Source organism: Ranitomeya variabilis, chromosome 8, assembly GCF_051348905.1.
Source record: "Ranitomeya variabilis isolate aRanVar5 chromosome 8, aRanVar5.hap1, whole genome shotgun sequence".
In the NCBI taxonomy this organism is placed as follows: domain Eukaryota; kingdom Metazoa; phylum Chordata; class Amphibia; order Anura; family Dendrobatidae; genus Ranitomeya; species Ranitomeya variabilis.
In genome coordinates, this window is record NC_135239.1 from 165,210,578 (window position 1) to 165,233,642 (window position 23,065).

Sequence of the window (23,065 nt, forward strand, 5' to 3'; positions counted from 1 at the left end):
GGGCGCACTATTCTGAGCCTTAGCGGACACCGTACATCCACCAGCCAATCAGCTTCCTTTGCACATGAAGGACATACCTCTCTCTTTGTTACAGGAGCGCTGATTGGTTGCTCATTTCCTGTGTTTCCCCCGGATCAGTCACCATCGTGTAGCCGCCAAATTATGAGCGAGAGAGTCGTGGAGAGGGCAAGTGCAGGCCGTGAGCCCCCAGTCAGGACGCTGTGGTGGGTACAACAGGGCGGCTCTGGCCTGCAGCTACATTATGCGGGGTGCACGCGGTTTGCGTATTACAGGAAACGGTATTGTGTAAGGGGCGCATTATGCGGGTAATAGGGCATGGCTGTGCATAAAGCGAAGAGTATGAGGAGTGTGGGCATACATGGCAGCAGAGCATGAAATGGCCGGCATCTGTCTGTGGTGTGAACAGGCATGTAGAAGAAGAAAAGGCCGTGTGTGAATGCAGCACTACAGCAGGCCGGCGTTAGTAAGGCGAGAGAGCCGGTGGTGTGGACCCGGTGGTGCGCCCCCCCAGCCCCCGTGATGTGGCGGTGCGCCCCCCCAGCCCCCGTGATGTGGCGGTGTACCCCTCCAGCCCCCGTGATGTGGCAGTGTGTCCCCCCCCCCTTGTGGCGGTGCGCCCCCCAGCCCCCATAGTGTGGCCCCCTCTTATGGCGTGGCAGTGTGCCCCCAACTCCCGTGGTGTGGCGTGGAGGTGTGCCCCCCTGTGTTGTGTGTCCCCCCTTGTGGCGGTGCACCCCTTCAGCCCCCGTGATGTGGCATGGCGGTGTGCCCCCCAGCCCCCGTGGTGTGGCCCATTGTCTTGTACAGTATCACTGCTGATGACTGCCGCTATGCTTTGTTTCTCTGTTCCATTTTGGGTAAACTTCTTACCCAGAATAGATGAAATAGATCCAGTTGTAGATTGTAAGCTCTCACAAGCAGGGTCGTCTTATTTCACTTTAATTATTGTATTGTTAACGTTGTTACTTATGACTGTTGTTTGAAACTGTAAAGCGCTGCGGAATATGTTGGCGCTATATAAATAAAGATTATTATTATTAGTTGCTGATGACTGATACAGAGGGACCATAGTGATTATTTTTGGGTCCTTCTGGTTTTCATTAATGTAATTTTTAATTTTCTTTTTATTAAGAATAGAGGACGTTCTGCATGCTGCACTCTTTCTTCAGTTATGAAAACAGAAACCAGACAGATCTTTTAATAACCAGTGTTGTCCATCTTCCGTTTGCATTAGATGGATCCATTTTAGTTTGTTTGTTTGTTTCTGAATTGGAACAGACAGACATCATGTGAACAGAGCCAAGTTAGCAGATTTTGGGCCTGATTCATTATTACTTTTGCGCTTGTATTATTTTGCTTGCCCCTTATTCATTTTTCCATTTCCGTTCACCTTTTTTTCAAGTTTGTCTTATTAGTTCGCTGTTCTTTGTTGTGAGCGGAGTTTAGGGTGTCCAGAGGTTTTTTGCCTGATTCGTCAATTGTGACTTCTCATAGTCCCCAAATTTGTCACAAATGTACTCCGGTCACCTGATCCCATTTCATCAAAGTGGTTTTATGTCCGCCAGGCAATTCTTGCGATACATGCCACAAGATTTAAAGAAAAATAAATAAAAAGGGACTTTAAAAACACAGATGAAAATTCGGGCCATTAATGTGTGTTTTTTTCATTGGCTTCTGGGGGTAAATGGAGGCACAGGGTTATTCCTAAAATCACATTATTTTTCACAAGGTTTATACAATCCAAGCCCGACCCTACCCTGATTCAGTATTCTTGTATCGATCACTCCCATTACACTGTCACATTTAGCTCCAATCTCCAACTTACTATCCTTACGGTAATTTATCTCTACACCCCCAAGTCCAGTAAATGCACATCCAGATCTGCTCTTATGTGTGGGGACTACTCGCAAGAATCACCATCTACTCTTCATAGTTATGTAACTAAAATGGATTAATGTAGTTAGTGCTACAAACCACTGAGTGGGAAAACTCGCTCTTATCTGCCTTACTGAGTGGATTCTGTATGGTGTGCATTCCCACCGATCCGTTTGCTGTAGGAAAGATGTGGGATTTTTAAATAATTTCCTGTTTTTCCAATTTTTCTTTACACATTGTAGTCCCCAAAATGAACGTCCCAATATTTTACCATTATGTACTAACATAAAACACTCTGATAATGGGTGCCCCGTGAATTATCGATTGATGTTATAAATGTTTTTTTTTAATCTTGCTTGCTATTCACGCTTGGTTCTGCATGCCTATATAATATTTTGGGCATGGGCACCTTGTACAATATATAACTCCTTTTGTATGTGTTTTTATTCTCCTTGTTTTTCCTGGGGTTTCGAATGTATAAATAGGACTTTGCTTTCCTGTGGTTTTGCACATTATACAGTTGTTCAGGGAATTTTTTTTTTTTTTGCACTAAACTATTATTTTTCTAAATATGAAACTTGGTTGAGGTGGAATGGTTTTTTTTTTTTAAATAATTTTATACCCCTGTAACAATGGCCACTGTTTCCTTGCAATACATTTTAATAGCCTGCATTCCTGACTGTACAGAGTTATTATTAGTCCATGCAATGAGATGCTTGTTTTTACTACCTTCTGTGTTGTATTAGTGGTAGTCAATAAGGATTCTCTAGACATTTTCCCTGCCTCTTTTATTTATTTCCCTCGTTTTGGTCTGATTATCTCATTTTTAACAAAAATGTGTGAGTTTTTTATGAGTCATCATTATAATCTACCGTACTTGTTTGGTGCAATTTCTTCTAATACTTGTTAGGCTAGTTTCACATTTGTGTTTAAATCCGCAGCGTTTAATCCGCATCCGCAAGTGGTGTAATAAACGCGTACAAACGCGGCGTTTTTTAGACGCATGCGGTTAAAAAACGCCACGTTTATATGCGTTTTTTCCTACGTTTGCGTTTTTGGTGCGCATGATGAGAAATTTCACAAGAGAAAAATCAAGATAACCAGACACCGCCAATGGGACTACAGAGGGCGTGTATTATGGGATTTCTTTATATAGACCCCTGAACAGCTGTAATCTTCAGATTTTGCACCTGTATCCTGTGTCATGATGGATCTTTGCATGGAGAGCTTTTATTTCAACCTGTATTTATGCATCAAGCTGTTTCTTGCCTGTGCTTTTGCTTGGGAGCAAGACAGAAATCGCGAAAGATGGAGAAGGAGACAACGTAGGCGTTTTTGGAGACACCCCATTATCGAACTACGTGAGAGCCGTGGAGCCTTGGAGCCTATCACACGCTGTATGGCGAGCTTAATGCCAACCCGGAGAAATTCCATGAATATACAAGGATGTCGCAAGACTTGTTCCGGGATTTGCTTGCTCGTGTCCAAGGAGCCATACGTAGACAGGACACCCAGCTCCGTAGAGTGATTCCACCGGAGGAACGTCTGCTGGTTACATTAAGGTACGTTCCAAATCTAAACCAATGACAGTCCAAATTTTGTGTTTTCTGACATGTATGTTTTGGGTATTTTCCTTTCTTTCTTTTGCGTAACCACACCATAAATAGAATAGTTTTTAATTTTTGGGGGGTTTCTTTTTCTTACAGATTTCTGGCAACCGGAGAGAGTTTATCATCCCTCAACTTCCAATACCGGCTTGGAATATCCACCCTCTCCGGAATAGTTGCGGACACCTGTCGGGCTTTGTGGAATGTACTCCGGGATGAGTTTATACCCCTACCCACCGTCGACATGTGGCTTGAAATTTCAGAAAAATTCTGGAGTGTGTGTGATTTCCCCAACTGTTTAGGAGCGGTGGATGGAAAGCACATCCGCATTATCAAACCTGCCAGAACAGGATCGGAGCATTTCAACTATAAAAAATATTTTTCTGTTGTGCTCATGGCAATAGCTGATGCGAACTGTCGCTTCATCGCCATGGACATTGGAGCTTTTGGCCGTGGCAACGATTCCCAGACTTTCAAGAACTCGGATATGGGCCTCCGTGTGTGTGGCAAAAATTTCAATTCTCCCCCGCCACAACCTCTCCCCAACACTCAAGGTCCACCGATGTCATTTGTTATGGTTGGGGATGAGGCCTTTCAGATGTGTGAAAACCTACTGAAGCCCTATTCCAGTCGGGACTTGAACCACACTAGAAGGATCTTTAACTACAGACTGACCAGGGCCCGAAGAACAGTAGAGTGTACCTTTGGCATATTCTGGTCACTAAATGGCGCATTCTTGCATCAGCCATAAATCTAAAAGTGGAAACAGTCGACGAGGTGGTCAAAGCCTGTGTGGTTCTGCACAATTATATAATGGTTAAGGAGCAACCCAACATTGAACTGGATGAACCAGTTGCACACCCACTGCCCGATTTCCAGCATCACCAGCTGCGGTCAACTGCAGCAGTTGGTCACATGCGGGACTAATTTGCTGCGTTTTTTGATTCAGATATTGGACGTGTGTCATGGCAGGACAATGTTGTGTAAATGTCCTGTTGTAATTACATCTGTACCAGTAATTTTCTACAATAATAATATTTCTCATTAATAAACTTTATTTTTGGTTGTGTTGACCGTGTCTCCTATGTATTTCCTCTACAAACCAAGGCTGTCCTAAAACTGGCAGTATTTGATCTGTATTTAATATCAGTATTTGTAATCCAAAACCAGGAGTGGGTGATAAAGGCAGAGGTGCTAGTTAATATGTTAATATTATAATTTACCTCTAACTGTTCCACTCCTTGTTTTGGCTTACAAATACTGATATAAAACACTGGCCACATACTGCTAGTGTTATGGCAGCATGTTGCTTTATTGGTAAGCTTGTTGACGTCATTGCGTCCTGATTCTGTTCTGCTGTATCCATTGGACACAGACTGAAGTGACAATGACTGTCACACTAAAGAGATCTACTGTATACTCATCAAGTCAGGTGTCAGAAATAATGAATTCATGATGCGCATATAACAGCTTCATGAATTCACTATTTCTGACACCTGTGCAGGTGAGCATAGATATGCAGTGTGTGATCACCATCGTCCCTTCAATTTGTGTGTAATAGATTATGTACACAGAAGAGAAAATGGAGGTTATACAAGGCAGTTCTCTACTCACCAGGTCAGGTGTCCTAACTAATGAGTTTTTTGACACCTGACCTGTTCAGTAGAGGTCTGCACTGTATGTCTGCCATTTTCTCTTCTGACTGCAACACTAGTCACAGACAAAGCAGAAAGAAGAGATTATGGAGATAATACAAGTATACATTTTTTGACCCACCTCATATCTCTATACTAAAGAAACACAAAACTGCAGTCTATTTTTTTTTATTTTTATAACTACTGGAGATATGATGTGGCCAAAAAATAAAGTGTGTGGCGAAGTTTCTTATTTGGCGCACAGTGTGTGTTGCTGGCGGCAGAAGACACAATAAACCAAACATAATTGGGGCAAATCAATTTTTTTTTATTTTTTAACAACCAAAAAATTTATTTAACTGCGCCGGCTTGGGGTAGAGTGATGTAAACGGGGGGTGTGAAGCACTGAGGCCTGGCTAACTGTGGACGACGCAGAGGTGGCAGGAGAAGGGGCAATGAAACTAGTAGGAAGTTCGGGGATGGGGCTTGACACATGAGAGGCTTGAGACGCACTGGAAGGGTGAGACAAACCTGACATTACAGACACATTGGGAGGTGAAGGGGGGGAGAATATGAGTCCTCTGTTTTTTTTTGTTTTTGTTTTTTTTTTGTTTTGTTTTTGTTTTTTTGGGGGGTTTGCCGGGTACTGAGAAGCCTTGGTGGGCTCATGTGGCGTAGTGCTGGGTGACCTGTCAGGGTCCGGCTGCACCATGCCAGAGTCCATAGCGCTCGTAGAGCGTGCAGCCATGCCAGAGTCCATAGCACTCGTATAGTGTGCAGCCATGCCAGGGTCCATAGCACTCGTAGAGCGTGCAGCCATGCCAGGGTCCATAGCACTCGTAGAGCGTGCTGCCATGCCAGGGTCCATAGCACTCGTAGAGCGTGCTGCCATGCCAGGGTCCATAGCGCTCGTAGAGCGTGCTGCCATGCCAGGGTCCATAGCGCTCGTAGAGCGTGCTGCCATGCCAGGGTCCATAGCGCTCGTAGAGCGTGCTGCCATGCCAGGGTCCATAGCGCTCGTAGAGCGTGCAGCCAAGGCAAGGTCCATAGCGCTCGTAGAGCGTGCAGCCATGCCAGGGTCCATAGCGCTCGTAGAGCGTGCAGCCATGCCAGGGTCCATAGCGCTCGTAGAGCGTGCAGCCATGCCAGGGTCCATAGCGCTCGTAGAGCGTGCAGCCATGCCAGGGTCCTGGTGCATGGTGGCGGTACGCAAGGCCATGCCAGGGTCCTGCTGCATGGTGGCGGTACGCAAGGCCATACCAGGGTCCTGCATCGTGGTGTCAGTGGAGGAGGTCCAAGCAGGAGCAGCGGTTGTCATGGTGGTGGTGGTGGGATGTCCAACTGCACTCGGCATGGTGGTGGTGCTGTAGTGGTGCCCGGCAGTGCTAGGAATTGAGGTGGTCGTGCAGTGGAATGCAACAGAGGTCGGCATTGAGGTTAATCATGACAGTGAAGGCACAGCTGGATATGCCGACACTGTCTGCTGGAAATACCGACTCTGCTGCATAGCCTGCACGTAAGCAGCATTGCAGGTCTGCATGACACTCAGCTGGAGATCAGGAGTAAGGTGTTCCGACATGCCCTGCTCAATTTGGTTAAAAAAATGATGTGCTGGCCTCTGGAGGTCGGCTTTCACTTGGTCAAGGCTTTTGTTGACCACCTGGATATTTGCATGCAAGAGGTTATGTGAAATATCCATTCGGTCACTCAAAGCCTTGATTGCGTCGTGTAAAACCGAGCTCAGGTGCAAAAACTCGGGCATGAGTGACCTGTCTGATGCCCTCTGCCGCTGCCGGGAGGAGCCCCAAAAAAAGGGCAGTGGAAGAGGACTGCGAAAGGGGAAGACCTGATGGACCAGCTCCCTGGTCTCCAGTTAGTGTGGAAGGCCCAGTTGCTGCAGCGCTGCTGGATGGCTGGGACGGGTCCGTGGCTGTACGATGAAGGACCGCTCTAGAATCAGGGCCAACAGTTGTGCTCCATGTGCTGTGAAAAAAGGAAAAAGAAAATTAATACCAAAAATTAACCAGACGCAAAATCCTGTGGAATAGAAAAATACAGATTATGGCAATACAATACAACCTAATGCACGTGATAAATACTTACGTTCTCTGGGCAAGGACCTGTCTTAAAAATGCCAGAACTCGATAGTATTTAGATCTTCTGATCCTTGCTCCTGAACCACTGGGAACACGGCTCTCTTGATGCAGGTCCTTGTTGAAGCGGTCCTTCATCGAACGCCAACGTGTTTTGACTTTGACCACTGTTAATTTTTTTTTTATGGTCAGAAAAAGGACTTTTGGCCGTGCTCACACAACTGTGTGTGATGAGAGAAACTCCTGAGAGTTTCTTTCATCACACACAGTCGAGTGAGCACGGCCAAGGTCTCTGCTGCTTCACACTGCAGTGCAATACTTACCAAATGCATTTCGGACCCGAGTCGGGGCGTTGTCCCAGCCATCCCACATCTCTTTGGCCACCTCATTCCATAGGCGCCGGATTGTGACGTTGTTTGAGTGCAGTGGATCCCGGGTGTCCCACAACGGGACTCGCTCCTGGACCAGGGAGATGAGGAGGTCATTTTCAATTAGGTCATCCTCCCGTTGTGGAACCTAAAAATTAAATAAAGTCATTAAAGTTCAGTGAATTAACATAAGGGAAAAAAAAGATGATGAGAAATGGCATGAATAGGAAAGTCAACATACAAAAGGATTCCAGAAGAAAAAAGTTAAGAAATAGGAATGGAAAGAAAAGAAGATTCAAGAACATTACACTGAGGATACAGTAAACAGTCAGCCTTGTATACGTACCCGCTGCCGTCTTTCCACCCGACCTTGAGTCCGCTGCTCCTGCCCAGTCTGTGCCGCAGTTGAAGAAGAGCTCTAAAAAAATGAAAAATTCAAATTGTCACATGTGTAGATGTGACAGTGAACACTTACCAATCTGAGGAGGCAAGTACTCACCTCACTGACATGCTCGACTTCCGACTGCCCAGGACGAAACTCCTCATCAGAAGAAGCAGAAGACATTCTGATGCATGCAGAAAGAAAGAAATGGCAGAAATTAGGACATGTAGAGACAGAAAATAGAAAATAAAGGCATTGGCTAGGATATACTCACATTGTTCAGTGTCTTGTTTTCCTCCAAGATGTAGCCTGTGTCTCGTCTGCTTCAGTGTCTGCTGAATAGTGACCTGCAAATGTCCACTCCCTCCCTTTATCACCTTGTATGTGGGGGGGTGGCTTATCAGTGTCTAGACATGTTTTTCTCTTTTGAAACGCATGCGTTCACGAACGCAAGCAAACACATGTGCTTGTGAACGCATGCGTTCATATAGACAGCAATGCGTTTTTTTGCCGCAATCCTTGCGCAGTCGACCGCATGCGTTTCCAGGCGGCAAATTGACGCCTCTAAAAATTACTATGTGAAGGAGAAAATGTCTAATGAAATCAATTATTAAACCTTATATAAATCAGTTCAGATATGGTGTAGCAAGATGGCGATTGTGTCTTTGAAGCTGTCTTGGAGATCCTTGAAACTGACCTGGAAGGAATCTTTGGAATGCAGGAGTGAAGGCACTGGAATACCCCACATTTGGACATGAAGTTGGAATGAACCAATCAGAGTGACACTAACTATTCAAAAGTTGTGCGACCTCCCCCATTTCCTGTTTTTAGTATCATCCTTTGTTCAGAATAAAGCAGTTGGGCATCATCTTTGACAGAGAGGAGTTTGTAACAGTCTCTGTGAATCTGATGCATTCTGAGCCTCTAAGCTAGCACTCAGCTTATATTTGGTCAGGTACAAGCAATCATATTGATCTCACTTTAAGAGATCACCCTCACAACTACATGTTGCATTTCCGCGCCAAGCCGCAAATGACGAAACGACGCATGCGTCGTCAAACGCGGCAAAACGCGAAAAATAAAAAACGCATGCGTCCCTAATGTTAAATATAGGAATACACAACGCATGCGGAATACACAACGCATGCGGATATATGCGGTAGAAACGCTGCGGACACAACCGCAAATGTGAAACAAGCCTTAGTTGCCCATTCTGGATATTTTCAAGCCATACTGGCAAGTGACCGCTATCTATATGGATATAGCCGTTACTGTTGATGGTGGTTTGTGAGACATGGCACTAATGCACCAAGCTGGCAGAGACCGCGAGCCACAGGTTGGGAACCCCTGTTTTAATCCCTTAACGACCAGAGGTATTTTTGTTTTTTGCATTTTCATTTTTTGCTTCCCTTCTTCCCAGAGCCATAACTTTTAAAATTTTTTTTATTTTTTTGGTCAATATGGCCATGTGAGGGCTTGTTTTTTGCCCGACAAGTTCTACCTTTGAACAACACCATTGGATTTACTATATCGTGTACTGGAAAAAGGGAAAAAAATTGAAAGTGCTGTGAAATTGCAAAAAAAAGTGCAATTTTTTTTTCTCCTAGATTCACTAAATGCTAAAACTGACCTGCCATTATGATTTTCCAGGTTATTGCAAGTTCTTGGATAAAAAAAAAAAAAAAAGAACCTACACATGTGTGGTGTCTAAGTGGTAAAAAAAAAATTCCGAAATTTGTAAAAAAAAAAAAAAAAAAAAAAAAATTTGCACCATTTTCCAATACCTGTAGCGTCTCCAGTTTTTGTGATCTCGTGTTGGGCGATGGCTTATTTTTGGCGCGCCGAGCTGACGTTTTTAATCATACCATTTTGGTGCAGATAGGATCTTTTTTGATCGCCCGTTATTGCATTTTAATGTAATGTTGCGGCAAACAAAAAAATGTAATTCTGGTGTCTTGACTTTTTTTCTCGTTACTCCGTTTAGCGACCGGGTTAATCCTTTTTTTTTTTATTGACCGATCGGGTGATTCTGAACGCAGCGTTACCAAATATGTGCAGGGTTTTTTAATGTATGTATTTATTTATTTTCATTTTATTTTGAATACGGCAAAAGGGGGTGATTTGAACTTTATATTTTTATTTTAATATTTTTAAAAAACTTTTTTTTTTTTAAACTTTTGGCATGCTTCAATAATCTCCATGGAAGGCTGCCATAACCCGATCGCCTCTGCTACATATAGGCGATGATCAGATTGCCTGTACGTAGTAGAATTGCTGACTTGCTATGAGTGCCGACCACCGGACGGCGCTCATAGCAATCAGACAGTGATGATTGTAGAGGTCTGCTGGAGAGCTCTGGTTGTCATGCCGACCCATCGGCGACCCACGGTCATGTGACACTGGCACTGATGAGCGGTATTTCCTGCGCGCTTGCCGAAAGCGCGTGTGAAATGCCGCTCTCTGACGAGGCATTTAATGGGTTAACAGCTGCTGGTGGATCGTGATTCCGCCCAAGGCTGTTGGTGGCACATGTCACCTGTTCAAAACAGCTGACACATGCCAGAAAGATGTGGGCTCAAGGCTGGAGCCCACATAAAAGGGAGGGTGTCCAACATCGGCGTACTATCACCCCCGATGTCGGAAAGGGGTTAAACAAAATAATTTTTAGTAGCATTACAGATTGTAAACTTTCTGCTGTTTTTTTTTTTTTTTCTTCTTGCAGTGGTCCGGCTGGCAAAGTATGTCAATAAACCCCCTGTTTACAACAAAGAAAAGGAACCTCTCTGTGTTATACAGCGGAAATCAAGTTTATGCCAACTCCTCCTCTGCAACTCACCAAAGTATCCATTCTCCCCGCAATGATCAAGGAATATTTCTTCCTTCAAAGCGTTACTGTTCAAGCGCTTCTGAGTTTAATGCTATGGAGGATGTTTTTGGTGACGGTGAAGACTTCACTGCTGATGATTTGGAGGAAATTGACATTATTGCATCTCAGGCTTATACGCAGGATGTGGGTACTGCTAATAGTCATGGAAATCATGTGCAGGGCAATGCCATTTTAAATAATCGACAGACCTCTACCTTTCTTCAGCCACAAAGACCTGCACCACCAAAAAGGGGAAGAGTTGCTTTGAGTATGTGTATTTAATCACAAAATGTTTATGGATATATTGTCATTTCTAAAAACTGAATCCATAATCTGTTTTGTTTTTTGTTTGTTTTGTTTTTTTGCAGCGTTATTATAAATGGTGTGGTCAGGGGATCCGTCACTGGTCCGCCTTTTATTTTTGTTTGCTGTCATTGAGGTTTAAAAAAAATAAAATATAATATGTAATAAAAATACTCGGTGGGAGTACGACACAGCAATCAGCTGTTTCTGGTGCCGGCGGTGGCAAGATGTGATCACTTGCGGAGCTGCACAACACGGCTCTGTGAACTGTATAGGGGCCAGCGGTGGGATATAGCAGATAAACACCAATTCATCAGAATAGGGGAGGATGTGCAGCACCTGACGCCGCTACGATACAGATAAGCAAGCTGTGCTGTTCTGTGCAACTGAGCACATCCGGCCAAAACCGAAAAACGGCTGATTAATGGGGGTGCTTTGTGTCGCACCCTCACCCAGCTGATACTGAATATTTGTCACTGAGCTGGAGATGCTGGCTTGTCTTGAAGTGATATTTTAATAATCTCTCACCAATGTGTACAGACAATGATTGGCCTTTTGTCAAGGTTCTCTGTGTGAAAATCAGAATATACATACTATCGAACACGTTATGTACAATCTATATACAAGAATATGGTCAGAGGGAAATAGTAGCCAAAGATCACAAAAATACAAATGAGTTCACCATGTATCACAAAATGAAGTAAGCAAGGTGAGTCTACTTGATTAATATGTGTGTATATAGAAACTCTGTCTCAGCCTCTAACTCCTGCTGTCAGATTACATAGCAAAAACTTGCTGACAGATTCCCTTTAAAGACATTTTATGGCATACATGAGGCTGTTGAGTTCGGGTCAGGAGACCCACAGACGTGACTGTGAAACTCAATTAGCGTTTCTGTCTGTGACGTCAGCCACCAGCAATTGGTTGTAATCTATCGCCGTAGAAAATAAAATTTTGATTTTTAGCATGTAAACCTTCTTTCTGGCTTCAGTTCCTTTCCCATATCGTGTAACATAGTGTCCTGTTTTCATAAACATTGTTGAGAACAGGTTGTGATATTTAGATCTAAATGTCCCAAATATATAATTATAACTTGCTGCTAGCTTACCGTATTTTTCGGCATATAAGACGCACCCCAAATTTGGGGTGAAAAATGCAGAAAAAAAGATTTTTTTATAAGATGGGGTCCGTCTTATTGTCCGAATTTAAGATCTCTTACCTGAGGGCAGGTAGTGGCAGAGCAGGGTCACAGGAGGCATGGTGGTGGCAGAGGTGAGGTGATGCTGAGGTGCGGTGGGATGATCACACATAATGCCCCTATGGATCACACATAACGCCACTATCCATCACACAGAACGCCCCTATGGATCACACATAATGCCACTATGGATCAAACATAATGCCACTATTGATCACACATAACACCAATATCCATCACACATAATGTCACTATCGATCACACATATTGCCACTATGGATCACACATAACACCACTTGAGTGCAGCCAACGTCTTGATTTTATAGAGATGCACTGATCAGAAATTAAAGTTTAAAAAGCATTTAAAAAAAATCAGAAAACATTCGCCAGCTTTCCACGGCTCCAGAATGCCACGTCCAGTTCTGCAGTGATATGCCAATGTTGGGTACTCCACCGCTGACAACCCTTGTGCCTGGCGCGGTTGTCAGCCTGCTCCTTACTGTTGATGGTGGGGATGGTGTGGAGACAGCACATTCTCCCGCACCCACCAGGGGGCAGATGAAGCCCCCTCAGCACACAGACTGCAGATGGGCAATGACAGGGAATGAGCCCAAACAACACATCCTTGTGTCATTCCCACCGGGCATGGGTGGCTCTCATGAAAGAGGGTTTTGTCTGCCACCCAGCTGTAACTGGCAGCTATGCCCCCTAGTCCTGCATGGACCCTCGGCCTGTGCCCTATGGCAGTGCCACCATGTCACGCAGATGCCTCCGCATGCCGTACAATGCTGCAGCGTGGTGCTGGCCCGAGAATGCCACCTGCTCGGGGGCAGCCATGTGCAGCACACAGTGTACACAGGCCACGGAGGAGCAGAGCCGGCCTCAGCAATGCACATGCCTCCATTCTCAGGCACACCGTGCTGTGCCAGCTGCTGGGGCCCGGCGTCCTGCCACCTCCCCGGTCCCGGCCATGTCTGTGCGTCCTCCTACCCTACACAAAGGAGCCACGGGGGAACAATGGGACAATAACGGGCCACCTTCCCCCCGCCCGGCGTTCTGTACCTGCATCGGCCAGCAGCGCTGGTGAGTTACGGTATTTTCCGGTGGCGGCGGCGGCCAACTTGCTGAGGCCGCGCGTGCGCAGATTCACTACTCTGCGTCCCAGGGCTTCAGGAAAATGGCCGCCGCGATCTCCATCTGCGCACGCGCGGCCTCCCGCGGCCATTTTCCTGAAGCCCTGGGACGCAGAGTAGTGAATCTGCGCACGCGCGGCCTCAGCAAGATGGCCGCCGCCACCGGAAAATACCGTAACTCACCAGCGCTGCTGCTCCATCAATACCGGGCCGCGGATTCACCTCAAATATGGATGGGACCTGCTCACGCCATACAGCTCACCGTGCCACATCATGCCCGCACCTCTGTCGCCGCCACAATGCCGGTAAGCCTGCGTTCCGCATATAAGACGCACCCCCCATTTTCCTCACAATTTTTTTGGGGAAAAAGTGCATCTAATATGCCGAAAAATACGGTACATGTTTTTTGGGGGGACTTTTCACTTCTTTTGCTACTTAATTTTTTTTTTTATTAAGTTTACAAATCTTTACACCCATGTGCCCAAATAAGAAAATCATTGGACTTCTTAATAAAAGGAATTTAAATTAAAGCTTGTTTTATTTTCTCAGACTCTCTTACTGATAATGAGACCCCTGCATTTGGCATTCTGCAGTCTGAACATGAGGAGCTAAAGCAAAAGGTAAGAGTTGGTTCTCCTGCATCGCTCTTCTGGATTTTTGATGTGCATAACATTACTATTATATGGGATCGGATACCAGATTTGACAGTGATGGATTTACACCCTTGATACTGAACGGCTGGCCTCAAGACCTATATTTTAGAGATCATTGTGAGTCCCAGCAGTGGGCCGCCCAACAAATAAAGCTCCGGCAAAAATTAAGAGACCACTGCAAAATGTTCAGTTTGTCTGATTTTTCTCTTTGTAGGTATATTTTTGAGTAAAATGTAAATTGTTCTTTCATTCTATAAACTTCTGACAACATGTGTTCAAATTTCCAAGCAAATACATTTTGGGGTTTTTTTTATGACAAAGAAAAATGGTCAAAATTGAAAAAAAACCAGTCCTTTCAGACCTCAAATAATGCAAAAAAACAAACAAAACAAGTTTATAATCATTTAGAAACAACAATACTCATGCTACTCAGGAAGAGTTCAGAAATCAATATTTTGTGGAATAACCATAATTTTTAATCACAGCTTTCATGCGTCTTGGCATGCTTTCCACCAGTCTTTCACACAGCTTCTGGAGCAAAAATGTAAGCAGTTCTTCTTTGTTTGGCTTGTGACTATCCATCATCCTCTTGATTACATTCCAGAGGTTCTCAATGGGGTTCAGGTCTGGAGATTGGGCTGGGTTTTGATGTGGTGGTCTCTAAATTTTTGCCAGAGCTGTATTTATAATCTGTCAACTGGAAAGGTGCTAAAAGTAGCAGCTTACGTCAACGTGCCAGTCACTGCATTTCACCAAATATTTGTATTGCTGGCTATGGAATGTGGAAGACAACACTACAGATAAGAAGAATTGTGGTGTGTGTATATATTTTTTTTTTGTTTTAATGTCTGTGAATAGTGCCAGGATAGGTTGATCATTACGGTAATTGGGGGCCAAGACAGTGGGATGTCATTGGCGTATGGGGGCCCAAAAATATCGTCTTTATAGGATTTTGAACTCTGCATCTGACCATCCAGTATGTTTGTGGGTGGTGGGGTGCCATGGCCCAAATTTTGCCCTGGGATCCATAGGACTCCAGTTACGCCTCTACTCCAGAGTAAGTGCCACCCTTTGTAGATGCTCCCCTCTAGTATACCGTTATTGCTAATAGTCCATAAAGCTATGTCATATCGAAATTACATTCTGACTTGGCAAAATTTATAGATGCTTTGTTTATAAAGGCTTTATATCTTGGCTATTACACACCTGAGGTCCTATTCATCACTACTTTTTTCTTAGAAAAAAAAAAAATTAGAGAAAAATAGAATGCAGATGAATTGGCACTTTACACAGTGGATGCAGTGTAAAGAAAAGGCTTCCTCCTTAGGGTATGTTAGTATAGCGTTTCACCCTGTAGTCAGTGGCTCCCTCGGGGCTTACGTGTGAAGCTTTGGATAACTGAGTTTGGATGTATGCGAGGCCATTGACTGTATTGATGCAGACTGAGTCACGGCCTGCTCTGCTGGACGACATTTTTGGCCACGTCCTCCTGTTTGAGGCAGGCTCCAAAAGAATCACTGGTGGACCTGGGGAAGGTGAGTACAGCCCAGTATTTCTTTACTATAGCCTTGAATTAACCTTTAATGAAAGGGAACAATCCCTTTATGTGATCGCGTAAAGGAGCAGTTCAGGCAGCGACGGCTCCGAGCTTCTGCTTTGTTTAGCATGTTCTTGGCGGCTCTATGGCTGGTGTGTATATACACATAGCTTTACAGGGTGTTGTCTGGGCATATAATATTAATAGGTCATCAATATTAGATCATTGGGCTCAGAGAGCTGCGGCTCTTGGTAGTGACTACACAAAGTTGGACTGTTTAGCTCCATTCTGTGTTTACATCCGGACGCTGCTGTGGCTGATCGGCCTATGTGTCTCATGTCGGTGATCTGATATTGATAACCTATCCTGATTAGTGCTCATCAATATTATATTCCCTAAAAAAAACCTTTTAAAGGAAACCTGTCATGATTCATGCTGCCTGAACCACTACATTACAAACATTTATGTCTTTACTCTGAAATTCAACATGGCTGGGGCTGAGATGACTAGTCGCAGAGGTTTGTCCCTGCCAGCTTCTTCTCTCCATGGCTGGTCACGTCATCTCCAGCCCCGCAGCATTTCATAGTAAAACATACATGTCTGCATTAACATGGCCGGTCTCCAATTCATGATGCTCTTGGTCCGGGCGGCATAAATCATGTGATGAGTTCCCTTTGAAAGAAGATAAGGTTTTCAGCAGTTCCTGTCATGATCCTTTTTTAATTTTCTTACAAACCTGACTTAATTATATTTCTTGCAGCTAAAAGTGCTGCAAAATGATACTGTCATCAAGAATGGTGAAATTAAAGTTTTGCGAGATGCTTTGCGTCAAACAGAGTCTAACCTTGAACAGCAAAGAATTGCTCAGACTGCACTGGAGAAAGAGAAGACACAAATGTACTGTGAGAAAGAAAAAGAACTGTTGAAGAAAGTAAGTGTTTATTTCTGCCTTGGAAAGTAATGATGACTGTCCCATTGCTTGTGGGGCTTAAAGAAGAGATTTAAAAAGAGAAGAAATAATTATTTAATTGCCTTTTGTGCATCTGAAAAAGAAAACCCAGTCCTATATTTTTATAAAGTGTTCTGTCTTTGACTTGTTACATGACTGGTTCAGCTTAGGAGGATTATTGTGAAGGTTTGGCACACTGCCCTAGAACATACCTACTCGCCAATTCTCCTTTATGAGCAGAAGTGAGAAGTCATCCCATGGCTGCTGCCCTCAGTGCTGTCACTGTATACAGGCACCGCTTAGGACAATTGCATGGGATTGACCCCTGATGTAGCAGTCAGGGTGCCAGCCTAAACTGACATGGAGCCATCACGATGCTAGTGCAGACTGGCATGACGCAATGATGGAGCTGCCTCTTCCTGTGCTGCCAACTGCACACGTACAGAGAGGCCTGCAGATTGAGCCTCTTCGTTGTGGAGACGTGGTGTGTATTTTAATTAACGCTATTTCTGTTTATGGAGGACATTGTAACTGAAGAGGCACTAAGGTTGTGTCGTTACTGTGTCAGCCAAACTGAGGGCATTGTTACTGTGTGGGAGACACTAAGGGGGCATTGTAATTGAGAGGTGGCACTAAGGAGCATAATTTGTATTTGCTGGGGCAACTACAGTAAGTCATCACCTCTATTGTGTAGTGCTAATGTTGGTGTATGGGGAGGGTATTGTTACTTTTAGAGGAAACTAAGGAGAATTTACTGACGGGGATATGAAGAGGGCATCTTAACCGAGACCAGAGGCACCGAGAGAAGCGTTGCGCTTGTGTTTGCAACAGTCTATGTGAATCATGCGTGGTGTGGTCAGCGGGTGAGCAGACTTGGCCTGATAGGCAATACGTTACTTAGAAATTAGAACACAGCACCTCATGGGGAAAACAGGGTCACCATTACCCATACATGATGCGCATGTCTCAGCCAAGGAGTCCCTCTTAGCATAAAGTCCAATATCCAAAAATGAAAAAGACAGCGCCTCCCACGTTGGTGAAATAAATCACGCTTTATTCTGCCTTCTGTGGCGACGTTTCGATCCCAACAATCTTTATCAAGCATGATAAAGATCATTGGGATCGAAACGTCACCACAGAAGGCAGAATAAAGCGTGATTTATTTCACCAACGTGGGAGGCGCTGTCTTTCTCCTTCGCCTCATTGGGGGACACAGACAATGGTGTATGCTGCTGTCACTAGGAGGCTGACACTAAGGCTGTGTGCACACATTGCTGATTTCTCCTTCGCCTCATTGGGGGACACAGACCGTGGGTGTATGCTGCTTGCCACTAGGAGGACACTAAGTGATACAAAGAAAGTTAGCTCCCCCCCTGCAGTATACACCCTCCTGCTGGCCCTCAGCTAACCAGTTCTTGCTTAGTGTCTGTAGTAGGCACTTGGGTCTGTTTTCAGACCCCAACTTTCTTATTTTAATTTTTATTTTTCTGTAAATTTTTATTTTTTATTCAACGGAGTGAAGGGGGCGACGGATGCCTTTTATAGGGCCCGCTCTCCCCCGAACCAGCAACAGGCGAGCACGGCGAGTATACCTCCCCGTCCCTCTCCTGCGACGCTGGAGCACGCCAATTCTTACTGGGGCGACGGGTTTCCATCTTTGGTCCCGATCTCCCTTCCCCCTGCAAGACGGCGAGTACTTGGAGCCTGCTCTAATGTTCCTCTCCGTGGGCCCGACATACAAGGCCCACATCACATGGCGTTGCACAAGAGGAATGTACCAGTTCCTGAAGAGGATCCGAGAACGGAGGGAGCGCGCAGGGACAGGGGGACCTGCATCGACAGCCATGGAGGCTGAACCGTGAGTACACAGGAGTTTCTCCTGCGCTCCGGATCACTTACGGCCGCAGCGCATCGCCACCGCCGGACAGGCAGGAAGTTTAGTCCCCGGCTTTTCAGCCGGAGTAGGCCACAGTGGCCTCTATGGGGCAGGCGCCGGCGGTACTTGCGGCAGAGTCCCTGGGGAGCGCCGGCGGTCGGGGAACTGCGGCGGTTAGCGTCGCTCCGTTGCGGCCGCCGCGCATCGCCAGGCAGGACGGAAATTTAGTCCCCGGCTTTTCAGCCGGAGTAGGCCGCAGTGGGCAGATCCCTCCCACGGCCATAACCCCGCCCCCTATATCGGCGCTTCTCGTCTGGGACGAGAGGCGCCCTGCAGTTCTCGGGGGCCATTCTTCCTCACGCTGCCTGCGTGGAAGATGCGGTCCTGGGGGTGCCGCGGCAATCATTCGGCGCGCGGCCCGCCGACACGCTCCACCGGCAGGCTCCATAAATTTAGTCCCCGGCTTTTTCAGCCGGACTAGGCCGCAGTTGAAATCCCCTTCAGGGGCGAAGGTGCCTTCACGGTCCCGATGGGCTGAACTTCGTGGATGTACAGAAGCCCCTCTCCATAGTCCGGGCAGCCCCCACTGTCCCACCACTGTGAAAGCGGATGGAACAAGGAGGCGGACGGTTCCTCTCCACCTCCCTAACAAAAGGGATGATGGATTGAGGTTTATCCCTCTATCTCTGCACCTGAGGTAACGCCCATCCACGCTGCAATACCCGACATCCGCGGCGGCTCCATGCCGGGACGCGCACCGTTGGTGAGTGGATCCTGGCAGCGATGGGCTTCTGCAGCGGGATAGTCACAGGCAGTCTCAGGCTTCCCTGTGGCCCACCTCCTTGAGGTAACGCTCCAGCCGGCTACAAAAATTTAGCTCCCGGCTTCGGCCGATGTGTAGGCCGCACCCCAGAAGCGCACTGTGGCGCATTAAGGCGGCTCTGCCTTTTTTCCTGGCGCTTTTCGCCTGGCACGGAAGCACTCGATTTTCTCAAGCAACGGGCGTGACCACCCCTCACTTCTACGCTGGCGCCGGCTGCAGAAATTTACGCCCCGGCTTGGGCCTATTCATGGAAGTCTCGAGACTCCGCCCACGTCGTGCCTGTGGCTCCGCCCCCTGAATTGGCGCTTCTCGCTCGCTGCGAGATTTTACCTAAACCCGCATGACCAGTATTCCTGGTCTTAAAGGCACGTGACCAGTATTCTCTGGTCTTAAAGGCACGTGACCAGTATTCTCTGGTCTTAAAGGCACGTGACCAGTATTCCTAGGTTTTAAAGGCACGTGACCAGTATTCCCTGGTCTTAAGGGCACGTGACCAGTATTCCCTGGTCTTAAGGGCACGTGACCAGTATTCCCTGGTCTTAAGGGCACGTGACCAGTATTCCCTGGTCTTAAAGGCGCGTGACCAGTATTCCCTGCTCTTAAAGGCGCGTGACCAGAATTCCCGGGTCTTAAAGGCACGGGACCAGTAGGTATCCCCTGGTCTTAAAGGCACACGACCAGTATTCCCTGGTCTTAAAGGCACACGACCAGTATTCCCTGGTCTTAAAGGCACACGACCAGTATTCCCTGGTCTTAAAGGCACATGACCAATCCGAAACTGGTCATAAATGAGGAGCCCTCTGCCGCTGATCCCAGTTTATCCCAGTGTAACTAGTTCCCTCAGTCTAAACTCCCTCGTAGAGCTTTTGCCATCCAGTCCGGATATGCGATTCACTGGACAGAAGCCTCTACGTGGGACGCCATGCCTGGTCTGATTTTTAAGGGCGACAGGCACTTTAAAGGGCGCCGGTCTCCCCACACCATCAACAGACGGGCACATGAAGGTCGCTTCCATATCCTTTTCTGCATCCAGGCCTAACGCCAGACAACCTGTCCTGTCCACCCAGAGACCTAAACTCTGTGGATATACAGAGGCACCCTTTTTTCGGGCGTCTGAGCACCCCCCTCTGCATCACCACTCTTTAACAGAAGATGCAAGAAGGCGAATGTTCCCTCTCCACTTCCCTGTTAAGAGGATGGTGGATCGAGGCTCCTAATTTTTAACTCTGCAATGACCTGCTGGAAGCAGCGGCGCATTCTGCCACTCGGCAGATTAACCGGGTACAATCTCCTGTGGTTTACCTACCAGTATCCCTGCCCGATATGTCCTCAATTAAAAATGCCACGATCTGTCAAATAGAAAATCTGGTTTGTTCCGTTTTGCGGCTACGGGTCCAGCCCTCTACCCTCCCTAGCCGCCGCATGGATTGCTAGAGCAACGGTCTCCTGCCTGGAGACCTTAACTACTTTGATTCACACCAGTACCCCTTTCCTGAAGACAGTTCAGCTGGTCAATCAAATTTTTGAGCGGGAGACTAACCAAGGATCGTACGTTCCTACAGCCCCGACCAACAGTGAAAGGGTTGTCCAGGACAGTCTAGATCTAAGGGATCTTGGTTCCTAAAAGGGGAACGAGAAGTAGGACCGATCCCGGACCTCAAACTTCTAACAATTTTTTCACAAGGTTCTTCTTCGAATGGAGCTCCTCCGCTCAGCCATTACTTCAACAAAAAAGGTGCAGTCTCTGGCATCCATCGACATTCGGGATGCCTAACCTCTTCAAAAATCCCTTTGTTTTTCCATTCGTGAACAGCATTTAAGTCATGACCTTGTCCTTCGGCCTTGCTACCGCACCCAGAGTGTTCGCAAGGGTCATGGCGGCTGTCATCTTGCACCTAGAGGCGTGGCCGTCCTGCCCTGTTTGGCCGACTGTTTACACGCCCTTGCAGGACTACGCTAAGTCGTCTATATCACTTGTGATACCCTCTCACTTGTGATCCCTCTGGTGGCTAGACTTAGACAACTTCTCATTTCCAGCCCAGCAGATATCCTTTTTGAGGATGATCCGGTACTCTTCCAGAAGGGTGGTAAATTTCCCTCCAGACAAGGTCATGGTTTTTCAACAGGGAGCTCGCGCTCTTGCTCACTCATCCCCTCATTTCATTCGATTTGCTGGGAGGGTTCTTTAACCCCTTCACCCCCAAGGGTGGTTTGCACGTTAATGACCGGGCCAATTTTTACAATTCTGACCACTGTCCCTTTATGAGGCTATAACTCTGGAACGCTTTGACGGATCTTGGCGATTCTGACATTGTTTTCTCGTGACATATTGTACTTCATGTTAGTGGTAAAATTTATTCGATATAACTTGCGTTTATTTGTGAAAAAAATGGAAATTTGGCGAAAATTTTGAAAATTTTGCAATTTTCCAACTTTGAATTTTTATGCCCTTAAATCACAGACATATGTCACGCAAAATACTTAATAAGTAACATTTCCCACATGTCTACTTTACATCAGTACAATTTTGGAACCAAAATTTTTTTTTGTGACGGAGTTATAAGGGTTAAAAGTTGACCAGCAATTTCTCATTTTTACAACACCATTTTTTTTTAGGGACCACATCTCATTTGAAGTCATTTTGAGGGGTCTATATGATAGAAAATACTCAAGTGTGACACCATTCTAAAAACTGCACCCCTCAAGGTGCTCAAAACCACATTCAAGAAGTTTATTAACCCTTCAGGTGTTTCACAGGAATTTTTGGAATGTTTAAATAAAAATGAACATTTAACTTTTTTTCACACAAAATTTATTTCAGCTCCAATTTGTTTTATTTTACCAAGGGTAACAGGAGAAAATGGACCCCCAAAGTTGTTGTACAATTTGTCCTGAGTACGCTGATACCCCATATGTGGGGGTAGACCACTGTTTGGGCGTATGGCAGAGCTCGGAAGGAAAGGAGCGCCATTTGACTTTTCAATGCAAAATTGACTGGAATTGAGATGGGACGCCATGTTGCGTTTGGAGAGCCCCTGATGTGCCTAAACACTGAAACCCCCTACAAGTGACACCATTTTGGAAAGTAGACCCCCTAAGGAACTTATCTTGATGTGTGGTGAGCACTTTGACCCACCAAGTGCTTCACAGAAGTTTATAATGCAGAGCCGTAAAAATAAAAAATCATATTTTTTCACAAAAATGATCTTTTCGCCCCCAATTTTTTATTTTCCCAAGGGTAAGAGAAGAAATTGGACCCCAAAAAATGTTGTGCAATTTGTCCTGAGTACGATGATACCCCATATGTGGGTGTAAACCATTGTTTGGGCGCATGGCAGAGCTTAGAAGGGAAGGAGCGCCATTTGACTTTTCAATGCAAAATTGACTGGAATTGAGATGGGACGCCATGTTGCGTTTGGAGAGCCCCTGATGTGCCTAAACACTGAAACCCCCTACAAGTGACACCATTTTGGAAAGTAGACCCCCTAAGGAACTTATCTTGATGTGTGGTGAGCACTTTGACCCACCAAGTGCTTCACAGAAGTTTATAATGCAGAGCCGTAAAAATAAAAAATCATATTTTTTCACAAAAATGATCTTTTCGCCCCCAATTTTTTATTTTCCCAAGGGTAAGAGAAGAAATTGGACCCCAAAAAATGTTGTGCAATTTGTCCTGAGTACGATGATACCCCATATGTGGGTGTAAACCATTGTTTGGGCGCATGGCAGAGCTTGGAAGGGAAGGAG

General features: G+C 45.9%; 1 protein-coding gene across 1 annotated transcript in view; it reads left to right on the plus strand.

Moving 5' to 3' along the window:
• Positions 1–23,065, plus strand: part of ATRIP (ATR interacting protein) — an 88,550-nt gene continuing 65,485 nt past the window's right edge. Inside the window, exons 1-4 of the mRNA XM_077276463.1 lie at positions 1–224; positions 10,703–11,114; positions 14,030–14,100; positions 16,431–16,601. Coding sequence (XP_077132578.1) covers positions 10,721–11,114; positions 14,030–14,100; positions 16,431–16,601 — 636 coding nt within the window. The 5' untranslated portion in view covers positions 1–224; positions 10,703–10,720. The remainder of the gene's footprint in view (positions 225–10,702; positions 11,115–14,029; positions 14,101–16,430; positions 16,602–23,065) is intronic.